Raw genomic sequence first — 12,084 nt, forward strand, 5'->3', positions numbered from 1 at the left:
AGCTTTTATGTATGGGCTTAGCAGAAACTTAACAATAGTATCTCCAACCTTTATGGAAAAGTCAGGCTCCAAAAAGAATGAAACCTCTGTATGTATGAATAATTTTGTATTATTTTATTATTCCATTGTCTCCATCAGAAAGGGAGACCTGTCAGAGGAAGGGTAATCCAGAGAAGCTTGTTTATACTTAGAAATAGGATTAAGAATAAGAATCAGTCAAGAATCCCCTCTCCTTGACTCCTTGTTCCTGCCCAACTCCCTAGGGTAGCCTTTCCTTCTCTAAAGAAACCCTTATGCTGCATAAGTTGCCAAATACATCCTTGCATTTTCCATAACCAATAGTGCAATTATCTCCATTTGTGCTCTAGGTTTTCATTAATGACTTAAAGAAATAAAAAAATCTTCATTATTCCAGAATCAATTATCCAACAACCACATGCTCTATAAGGGCTATAAAAGCCATGTCCATTTGTGTCCAAATGGCCCAGGCAGACAACTCAGATGGTCACAAGAAATTCAAGTAAGTCTCAGCATAATAAATACTGCTATTACTAGAGATTTAGTCTACATTCATTCAATAAGCAATTATCAAGCACCTCATATATTTACTAGACGCTATAATGGGTGCTAAGAATACAAAGACAAAAATATGAGTCCTTGCTCTGGAAAGAAATAATATGAGTATAGAACAGTAAACACTCCATGGGTATGTACGTGTGTGTGTGTGTGTGTGTGTGTGTGTGTACATTGTTCATATGCAAACGTGTGTAAAGCAAATACAAAACTATTTCAAAAGTAGAGGTATATAGTAAATGGGAACAAATAAGGGCAAGTTTTAGGGAGGCAGCAACATGAGTTGAACTTTGAAGAAAACCTGGGATCTGAACTGGCAGAGGTGAGAAGAGTGAGCTCTATGCACGGGGGTAGCCTAAGTAAAAACACAGCGAGGGGACAAAGTCCCCTATGGGAATAGCAATAAGCCAGCCTGAATGCAATGCAGAATGCAAGAACAGTATATAAGGGGAAAGACTGGCTGGAGTCAAATTATCAAGGAATTTATATGCTAAACATTTGGGGCACTGTGTCAGTAAGGTAGCACAGTGCATAGACCATTCCAGAGTCAAGACCCAAGTTCAAAATCTAGCTTCAGATATTTATTAACTGTGTAATCTTGAGCAAGACACTTAAAACTATTTGCCTCAGTTTCTTCATCTGTAAAATGGAGATAATAACAGCACCTACCTCCCAAGGTTGTTGTGAGGATCAAATGAGATAACAATGTGCTTAGCAGAATGCCTGATATATGGCAAGAGTTATGCCATTAGCTATTAAAAGGAATTTATGTGTTCTATTCAAATAAAAACCACTAGACCTTCCTCAATAGGTAAATGACATGGTCAGACTTATGCTTTAAAAACATTTATCTAATAGCTGTGTGCAGAAAAAAGGGGATGGATTTGAGAGATGTTGTGAAGGTAAAATTAAAGAAATGTGGCAACTGACTGCAAATGGCAGGGAGGAGGGAAAGAAGAAGAGAAGGGAAGAGGAAGACATGAGGGTGAATATGGAACCTTGGACAACTAGAAGAAAGAGTTGGGGGATTGAGGGAAAATCATGGCTCCGTTTTGAACATGAAGAATTTAGGGTGCCTCCAGGTCATCTGGCTAGAAATATCTAACAGGTAATTCATGATGCAGGACAGCAGCTCAGCAGAGAAGCTGAGGCTATGTCTTTACAGATCTATACTTTTGTTGTTGTTGTTCAGCAGTTTTACGGTCATGTCTCACTCTCTGTGACCCCATTTGGGCTTTCTTGGCACAGACCTGGGAGTGATTCGCCATCCTGTTTTATAAATAAGGCAGATGAGGGCCACAGAGCTAGTGAGCATCCAGGCTACCTGTAAACTCAGAGCAGTCTTCCTGTCTCTAGGCCCCATACCCTATCCACTGCACCATCAAGCCACCCACTGTACCTGTAGAGAGGAAAACTGAATCCAGAGGAATGGAAAAGGTCACCAAGAAAGAGAACCCAGAGACCCCAGCCCAGCCAAATGTGCACAAATCAGGAGGGCTATGGATGAGGAGCCAACAAAAGAGACTGGACAGAAGGTGGACATGCAAGAAGTAGACTGGGAAAGAGAGCATCTCCAGGAGAAGGAAGTGACCAAAATGTCAGGCAGAAAGGCTGACAAAGATGGGGGCAAAGAATTGAACAGACGTGGCTGTGAAGCTGCCTTTCCCCTCTAAGATTAGATCCAAACGCCCTTGCTCGGCACCATCTGGGGCCTTCGGTCTTCCCCACAATTCTCCCACTCGCTATCTGGTGGTCAGTCTCCCACACAGCCCCCTGTAGCCCGCCTCTAAGCTGAGAACACCTCTCTGCCACATGGCAGCCCTCAGAATGCCCGATTTCCTTAATCCCCAATTCAAATACCACTTTTCACAGTATACTGTGCCTGGTAATCCCAGCTTGTCGGGGCTTCCCAGGTCCCAGGCTGCTGCTCTCTCTGTGGGGGTCTCCCCTAGAGCAGCACTGAGGCATTATGGCATGACAGATAGAACTGACATAAAGACCTGCAGTCACTTCCTGCCCCCAACACTGACTAGCTGGATGACTGGACAAATCACTGAGCTTCTCAAAGTTTCAGCTACTTTATTTCTAAAATGAGGATAATATACTATCCACTAGACAAAGATGTTGTCAGGGTCAAATGAGATAATATATGTAAAGGTTTTGCAAATTTCAAAGCACTATATAAATGTATGCGCTCTCTCCCTTTAAATACAGATTAGACAGAGAGACAGCGAGAGACAGAGAGAGAGAGGGGGAGAGAGAGAGAGAGAGAGAGGGGGGGGGGAGAGAGATTTGGATATATATGTAGACATACCTATAAATATATCTATATCTACATACACATACACACACACACTGTTTATTATTTTAGAATGTAAGCTCTTTGAGGGCTGGGACTGGTTTTATATTTGCCCCACTATCTAGTGCAAAAATGTTTAATGACTAATCATTAGAAGTCTTTATCCAGGGAAACTAGGTGGCACAGTGGATAGAGCACCAGCCCTGAAGTCAGGAGGACCTGAGTTCAAATGTGGTCTCAGACACTTAACACTTCCTAGCTGTGTGACCCTGGGCAAGTCACTCAACCCCAATGCCTCAGCCAAAAAAAAACAAAACAAAAAAAAAAAAAATTAGTCCCTGAGAACTATGGGAAAGATTGCATCTTACTTAAAACTAACATTATGAAATTTGGGGAGTAATGACAAATCCAGTACTAGCAAAGCTAGTACTAATTATGTAGCACTCAAAATGTATTTCTCCCCTAACAGATATTCTTCTGCCTTCTTTAATTTTAAACACTTTTTATATCAGTGTGAAGCTCTAATGCAAAGAATATAAAAAATATGAATGAACTTTTCATTTTAAAAAACACAATAATTCAAGAGCACAGAAAAGAAACACTTTGACATTCTTACCTGGTCAGCCAGTGGCCAAAGTCTGGTCGATGAGCCCACTGTACTCCTGTCTGATTTAATGAGCGGAGCAGTCTACAGCAAATCAGTATAAACCATGGACTGGCCAGGCCTAACCACTTTTCATAGCTTTCTGGCAGTTCTAAAGAAGAAGGCAACTTGTGTGTTTTATTGTACTCTGGGACATCCACATGGTCATTTTTGTATTGTAAAATCTTCTCAGTATCTTTTTGAAAATCCCCTTCCATAGTTAAATTATGATCAAAGTCTTTCCCAAGAAAATGATTTCTACACATTTCATGGCCCAGAGCTAGGCAGAGTGTATTAATAAGAAAATACCAGGTTTGGTGTTCTTCCTCTATAAAGCTGCTTGCACCTAAACTTAGAACGTGACCCAGAGTTCCAAATAAAATAAGCAGATCTAATCCCGACCAGCTGGAACTTGAGGCAGCTTGATTCTGTGAAAAGAAATGGGCCAATGTAAACAATCACCTGAGAATCACACTAAACCTATTTCACGCATACTCTTAAAACATTTACCTACTCCTTCCCCCAAAAAAGACCCTTAAAAAAACCCAGGAAAACAATGGTCATAATTCTCTTTGGATTTTCCAGCATTTTACTCCAAGAAAGTTAATTTTATTATTAAGTCAGTTCAACAAAACTGTGTCTTTAGTGATGCTGAACTCAAGTTATCTTACATTTGAAGCAAAACCTTAAAAATAAATAAATAAATCCTTCCAAGGGAGAGAGAACTAACAATGCTGTTGAAAATATAACTAAGTGGTCAATGCTGTATGAAGATATATTCTGATGGAAGTGGCTATCTTCAACATAAAGAAGATCTAACTCACTTCCAGTTGGTCAATGACGGACAGAAATAACTACACCCAGAGAAGGAACACTGGGAAGTGAATGTAAATTGTTAGCACTACTGTCTGTCTGCCCAGGTTACTTATACCTTCGGAATCCAATACTTAACGTGCAACAAGAAAATGGTATTTACACACATATATTGTATCTAGGTTATACTGTAACACATGTAAAATGTATGGGATTGCCTGTCATCGGGGGGAGGGAATGGAGGGAGGGGGGAGATAATTTGAAAAAATGAATACAAGGGATAATATAAAAAAAAAAATTACTCATGCATATATACTGTGAAAAAAAAATTCTAAATAAATTTAAAAAAAAAAAAAAGAAAGAAAATATAACTAAGTGGGGAAACTAGATTTTGCAGTGAGTGGATAGAGCACCAGCCCTGGAGTAGAAGGACCAGGTTTCAGACTGGTTTTTGACACTTAACACTTACTACCAGGTATGTGACCCTGGGCAAGTCATTTTACTCCAAATGCCTCTCAAAAAAAAAAAAAGAAAAAAAGAAAGAAAATATAATTGAACAAAGGTGAAAGAACATTGAATATACTGTTAGATTCACTCAAGGGCTCAGTTTTCTCTGGGGAGGAAAGAGAGAAGTCTGTATTTGGAATGGAAACTAATATAAAGACAAGATTAAGAAAACTGTTTTCCAAAAATTATTTCAACCATAAATACCTTTAAATAAGGTTTATTACATGACAAAAGTAAAGTAAAAATTATTTGGGAGATAGGAGCAAACCTTCACTTTTATTGAAATTTTCTGTTCAATCCTACAAATATTTATTCAGTGTCTAAAATGGGAAAGACACTGAATTCAACAACAAAGATCAAACAGTTCTCATTCTCAAGTCCTTTACATTGAATGGGGAAGAGCAAGAGAAAAGTAAGGTAAAAGACAGAAGGACAACATGCAAAGAGGTAAGTAAATACAAGGTAATTTGAAGGAGAGTGCACTAATGGAAGAGGAATGCTTCATTCACCAAAAAAGTGGCAAGTGAGCCTAATGCTGAAGAATTCTGGGAAAGCATTCTAGGCATGAAAGCAGCTTGTGCAAATGATCAGAGGCAAGCACAATTGGTGGTCCAGTGTGGCTAGAACATAGAAAGCATGAATTATTCAGCTATCTCAGATGAAAGTAATTTGGACAGAGCCTGAAATATTCAGATAATTGCCTCAATTCTCTACTTCATTTAACATCTGACATTAGAGACTTGAGGTTTTCCCTTACTAATTTTGTTTAGAAAGAAAAATAAGAATTAGCCTTTCTCTTTGTTTATTAAAGGAGGGAAAAAAAAAAAAGGAGTCCAGTAGTGGTCAAAAAAAAGTCAGAATATATGCTGTTTCTAATTCTCCACTGACTGTCAATGCCACCTACTTTTTGGAAATCATGGACTCACAATTTCAGAGTTGGAAGGGAATTTAAAGACCATCCTTGCACAATAATTACCTTATTAACATTCCTAACAAGTGGTCATCCAATTCTTTTTTTTTTTTTTTTTAAATGACCTCTAGTCATAGGGAACTCACCTCCTCTTGGGGTAGCCCAATTGAATTTTGGAAAGCTTTAATAGCTTCCCAAAGCATCAAGTCTAAATCTAACTCTCTGCAACTTAGGATCAGACTTACTACTAAAGGGACTACACAAGTCATCCAGTCTACTCCCAACTCTATGAATTTATGTATTTGTCTCAAACTGCCCAAGCAATAAGTGGAAGAGCAAGGATTACAAAGCCAGGTCGTCTGACTCCACATTCAGCAGGTTGCCATTCTGTTCCTAATACTGCCAAGTCCAATCCTGCCTCCATGTAACATCTCCTCAGCTATCTTGTCTCTCCCAAGAAAAGTTCACCAAACTGTTTCCTCAAACCAATCCTCAGTTCAAAAAACATGTTTCCTCAACCAATCCTCATGAAACATCATGTGGGAGGTCCTGAACCCTCTGACTGTGCTATGGATCCCGTCCAGCTGAACAGTCTCCCTTCTAAAACATGGCAACCAGAACTCAACACAGACGTCTCTGACATGGTATAACCAAGACAAGAACAGTGAGGGGCTGCCATGTCTACACGTCTCTAGTCTTGACCAAGACGCTTCGCTTATTATCTTGGTGTTCCAGGCTGCTCTTCACATATGTTCACTAATATGGAACCCATACCTTTTCCAAATGAGTTGTCTAAGGTTTTTTTTTTGAGCCCAAGTCTTACATCTGGGTTCAAAATACTTATGAAAATATTCATCAATTAGCAGAAATTGTCAATATATTGCAATTTTGACATCAAATGGCCAACTTTTAATGGAATTGTGTTATAATGTAGATCCTAGAAAAAAAGGCGATCAAATCAACGTGAGTAGTCCCACAGTCTTGCAGACTATGCTCCTTGCTTTGCAGTTTGGCTGCCCTTTCCAAATTCATATCTCAGGCCTCCATACAATTTAGAGAGCTTTGCGGCTTACCTAAGGTGCTGTAAGAACATATCAAAATCATATTCGGGGCAGAGCAAAATAACACTTTGCCCAGAACTTATTAAAAGCCAACAATGGAAGGCATGCCATGATATTAGAATAACATATTCCACTGAAAAGGAACATAAAAATCAACATTGTCTTATAATTTATAAAATAATTGCACTTCAGAAAATGTTAAATGTCTTATCACCTGGAACAAAGTTCAATTCTCCAGCCTATGCAGAAGCTGAATTTATGGCACCAGATCAGTCCCTTCTCTCCTACATCCAGAGAGATAATACAACAAACCTCTCATCCTTAGACAGCCCCAGCCAGACCTGGGGTTATCAGAGAGGAAAAGGGATATATGGCTGTACATTATATGTCTTCACTAAGTTCAAGAGAGCTGTTGCTTGCTCCCTATGTCTTTAAAAGGGAGCAAAGTGATGGCATCTCCTAGGGTTGCACAGTCAGAGTGTGTCCAGGGAGCTATCAACAGATTTTCCCATTCTCCTGAAAAGGCTGGGGATAATGAGGCTAGTCTAAGAGAATGTGGAAGACGTTCCTTCTCCAGTATTCATAGTAACACATTTTCCCTAGGGCATGAGAGAAGGAAGCTTATTAACAGGGACACAAAGAGAAATAACAACGGTTGACATTTATATAGCATTTTAAGGTTTACAAATCATTCTACATGAAGCATGTCAATTGGTTCTCAGAATAAACCTTTGAGAAAGATTCTATAGACATAATGGATGTGGAGACAAGCTCAGAGAATATGACCTGAATATTGTCAAAGAGTTACTATGCACTAGAAGTGGGATCTGCAGCCAGGCTCCAAGGCAGGGAGACAGGATGGTGTAGGGGTCAAAGTGCTCAGCCTGCAGTCAAGAAGTCTACAGATTCATTATGTGATCACAGGTAAGACAGTCCACCTCTTGAACCTCTTTTCTAATGTCTAAAATAGATATAATAAAATCTGCATTAACTACTTCAGTGCTTTGCAAACCTAAAACATTCTATATTCAAGAATTCTTGCTGCTTGAATCTTGGGTTCCTTCCACTACACTTCCTGGCTCTTTCACTGCTTATAGACAAAATAGGAATACTTCCAAGTCTATCTGAATATAGCCTCCTGCCAGTCTCTTTCTTTCATGTTAATGATGAATCAATAACGAGAAGCATACATTCCCTAAAATCTCCAAAAGTCCCAAGTCCATCACACAGTGCTTGGTTTTGATCATAAAGAAAAAGTCTGAATAGTCTAGGGAGAAGTCAAAGAACTCAAAAGGCCCCAGAAGCTCCAAGAAAGTACACAATACAGTTCCTTTCTTCAAGGAAGGTCAGCATCTATACCATACATAACAGATGGTTGCCTAATAGGGAAACAGATAATAAAGTCACAATTAACTCAGACCTGTGAAAAGGCTGCACAAGGTTTTTTAGTTAGTTTGTTTGTTTTTTCTTTTTTTTTTTTTGGGGGGGGTGTTCTTGGGGTTCTACCCCAACTCATATTCTATTATATACCACAAAACAAATAATTCAGCTTCTAATTAAAGACCTTCAAGGAAGACTGAGATGAACTGATGCTAAAGCAGAATCCAGAGAACATAGTATACAGTAGCAGCAAGATTGTGTGATGATTGATTAACTGTGATGGATTCGGCTCTGTTCAACAGTGAGGTGATTCAGGCCAATTCCAATAGATTTGGGATGGAGAGAGCCCTCTGTCAGTCCTCTATAAATCAGGAAGGTGATCAAATAAAAAATCACTGAAATGTCAGAGTTGGAAAAAATGTTAAATTAATCCCCGTATTTTATAAAGGAGGAAATGAAGGCCCAAGAACAGTTAAGTGACGTGCCCTTGATCAAACCTAGTTTTCTGGTGGCTGAGCAGAGATTAGTAGCCTCTAGGCCAGTTCTCCTTTCATAATCTTTTATCTGTAGAACCTGAACCTATTATAATCCTTTGTGGACGTAATTTCAGTCACACTTTTGTACACTAATGTATATAGAACAAGGTTGTCAGAGTCTGGCATTTTTTTGTAGATTTTCTCCAAGGTTTTTCTCTGTTTATCCTAATCTTTCATTCATTCTCTAAGTTTTAAAGATCATATTTACAACTCTTTACTAGACATTTCTGCTTGGCTGTCTCACTGTTGCCTCAAATTCAACATATCAAAATTAAACTCATCATCTGTTTCCTTAACTCAGTTTCTATCCCCTAAATGTTTGTAAATACTATCATCTTCTTGGTAGCATCACCTATAAACCTATGCTGTTCATTTCTGTCTCCATGGATCCTTTTCTCCCTTACATGAATTAACTTATGTTCTCCTCTTCTTGCCAGTGACCAGATCCCACCCACTTATCCTCAAAGGCCCAGCTCAAATCCCACTTCCCTAAGGTTTACCAAGTACTCCAACCTCTCTACTTTGAATTCCTAGAGTAGACAGTTTATGCACATTGTTTACTATCATTTCAAATATTTTAGTCTCATCCAACAAGTTAAATTGTAAACTCCTTGGGTGCAGGAACCATTTCCACTTCTATACTATTCTCAATGACTAGCACTTAACACGCACTTAGCAAAAACTTAAATGGCGATTGACAGGCAAAATAAATTTAAACAAGAGGCAACTAGATGGTGCACAGTTGATAGAGAAACAGTCCTGGAGTCAGAAAGACTTAAGTTCAAATCTCAGACACTTAATACTTACTAGCTATGTGACTCTGAACAAGTCACTTAATTCCAATTGCTACACACACACACGAAAAATAATTTTAAAATTGTATTATCTAGGTATTTGGATTTCTGTAAGGAAGTCAATGGTCCTCTGAAATTATAGTAATCAAGCTTGGCTCCAAAGAAGGAATGTGAAAGAATAAATTCCCCAACTCCTTTACAAAAGTTTAAATTCCTTTTTTTCTTTTTTTTTTTTTTAATGGCTCCCTAGGAGAAGATTAGGGAAAGAATAGAACAGAAAATATAAAAACAAATGTACTCAAAAAAGCTTATTTAAAAAAAAAAAAAAAAAAAAAAAAAAAGCCAATGGTCTGTAATTTTCAGCATAATTACAACAGGTAATAAAAAAAGCATTCAATTTGATAATATTATTCCACATTCCTGAACCTGAGGTTATTCCAAAACAACAAATGCAAAATACAGCTTTAAGGCACAGGCCACAAAGAAAGGCAGGCATGAACTTCTCACAACTATATCTTAATGACTGCATCTTTGGACATATAAACCTTAAAGGCAGAAAGAAAGGCCCCATGTTTATAGAAGCATTTTATGTAGAAGGAAAAAACTGAAAACAAAATGGATACTGATCAACTGTGGAATTGCTGAACAAGTCATGGTACGTGAATGTAATAAAAAATTATCATATCATGAGAAATCACAAATATGAGGAATTCTGGGAAACTTGGTATGAACTGATGTATAGCGAAATAAACAGAGGTTGAATTTGCATAATGACCACAATAAAGGCAAACAACTTGGGCAGACTTCAAAACTATAATTAATGCCATGACCAATCATAACTTAAGTGGATGATGGAAGCACATGCTTCTTGCTTCTTGGCAGGGAACATAGGACTAAACACTAGACTTGCATTTTCTAACAATGCCAATTTACTAATATGTTTTGCCTTATGAGATTTTTTTTGTTATTAGATAGGGATTTTATTTAGGAATGGGGAAGTAAGTCAGAAATGAGACTTTTAAAAAAAATCAACAAAACAAAAAATACATAGGAAAAATAAATTTAAAAGGGGACATGCACTGGGCCACTTCATTACTACTTTGCTAAATGTAATATGTGTTTTTAAAAAATAAAACATAAATTTATGGTTTCTTATACAGGACAGGGGTTAAGACAGGGACTGAACCTGGAATTTCATGAGTACAGAGAATGCAGAAGGGAGGTAACATTTCTCAGCTCATTAAGGAGAGCCTTGGTTAAAGTCCCACATCTATAACCCTGGATAATTAATGCTGGAGGTTATTCTCGAACACTAAGTTACAAAAAGAACACTATCCTGCATTGGGCAAAGATAATTTCTGGAGTCCCCTCCAGGTTGACATACAATTGTCTTTTCTGTTCTGTTAATGCTTAAGTCCTTAATTAAAAATAAAAGGGAAAAAAAAGAGAAAAAAACAACCATTTTGAGGAACTGACTTTGATGAACACATATAGAAAGAAGGAAACAATAAACAAGATGACGAAAAATATTACTGAATAAATACTAAAAGAAAAGTCAACACTGGTTAAATATCTTGACCAATTTTGATCCTGGGAAGGAAAGATACACACCTCCTTCTGTTCCTTAGAGGTAGGCAAATATGAGTGAGAAATGTTTCATGTGCCATCGGATGGGGTTCTGAGCTGACCCAATTTGCTTCATTGATAGGGTTGCAGGAAGGCAAAGGGAGCTAGAGGCTAGTACCCCCAGCAGTGACTGTGATTCAAGAACCAAGAACATCACTACAACTTTACTAACAAAACCAAAAAGGGAAAACGTCTCACCTTAGCTGGAGGTCTGACATTCTCAAATGTATTGGTGAGAAGAGACAAGATCACACAGAGAAGTGCAGAAATCAACATCATCACACCGATGGCCATCAGCCAGGAGATGCTACAGAAGTAGCATGACTTCTCAGCTGAGGTGCACACGATGACATGGACCGCAGAGAGAATGAGGAGCATCAAGAAGAACAGCAAAGAAAGCAAGGAAGTTGACAGCGGAATCTCAAACTCAGCCTTCTGGCACAAGGCTTTCGGAGTGCTAAGTAAAAGGAGAATCAGAACCTAGAATAGAAAATTGCAAAAGTATTCTCATAAACGAATTCCTAGCATTTTTTTTTAAAAGAAATTTATACTTAAATTAGATAATATGCTTCTTTGCCTCCATGTAAGTACACTCAATAAGTACACCCAGGACTGGACACAGGGAAATTTCTCAAATTTGGTTTACAACCAACTGTAATGAAGCTTGACTTGTTTTTCCCAGCATCAGTAAGCACCAGTGCTGGAAGTTAATGAGGGCGGTGAGTCGGGAGCAGCAGTCTCCTCCTCTCCCTCACCAATTAACCAAGTCAAAAAGAATCATCTGGCACCCGACCTACGTGCCCAGAGAGAGCTCAGGAAAGCGAGGGCAAGGCCCACAACTAGGAAAAAACTACTCTCCCGTGTGGTAGAGGCCAGGCAAGGATGACTCTTTAATATGTCATCAGTAAGCTACTGATCCCCACAGCTACTGCCTATCTCAGG

The 12,084-nt window shown here is 38.5% G+C and overlaps 1 protein-coding gene across 9 annotated transcripts in view; it reads right to left on the bottom strand.

Moving 5' to 3' along the window:
• The window catches only part of PIGG (phosphatidylinositol glycan anchor biosynthesis class G (EMM blood group)), a 77,618-nt gene that overhangs the window by 37,068 nt on the left and 28,466 nt on the right, over positions 1-12,084 (bottom strand). For 7 of the 9 annotated variants that reach the window (XR_012483328.1, XR_012483329.1, XM_074274477.1 and 4 more), the window contains exons 8-9: positions 11,341-11,622; positions 3,489-3,943 (exon numbers count right to left, since the gene is read on the bottom strand). Coding sequence is in view for 7 of the 9 variants with exons in the window: in XM_074274477.1 (XP_074130578.1) it covers positions 3,489-3,943; positions 11,341-11,622 (737 nt within the window). In the remaining 2 variants the exon portion in view is untranslated. The remainder of the gene's footprint in view (positions 1-3,488; positions 3,944-11,340; positions 11,623-12,084) is intronic. The other 2 variants (XM_074274475.1, XM_074274480.1) reach the window with 2 other exon arrangements.

The sequence above is a fragment of the Sminthopsis crassicaudata genome, chromosome 6 (assembly GCF_048593235.1).
Source record: "Sminthopsis crassicaudata isolate SCR6 chromosome 6, ASM4859323v1, whole genome shotgun sequence".
NCBI lineage: Eukaryota > Metazoa > Chordata > Mammalia > Dasyuromorphia > Dasyuridae > Sminthopsis > Sminthopsis crassicaudata.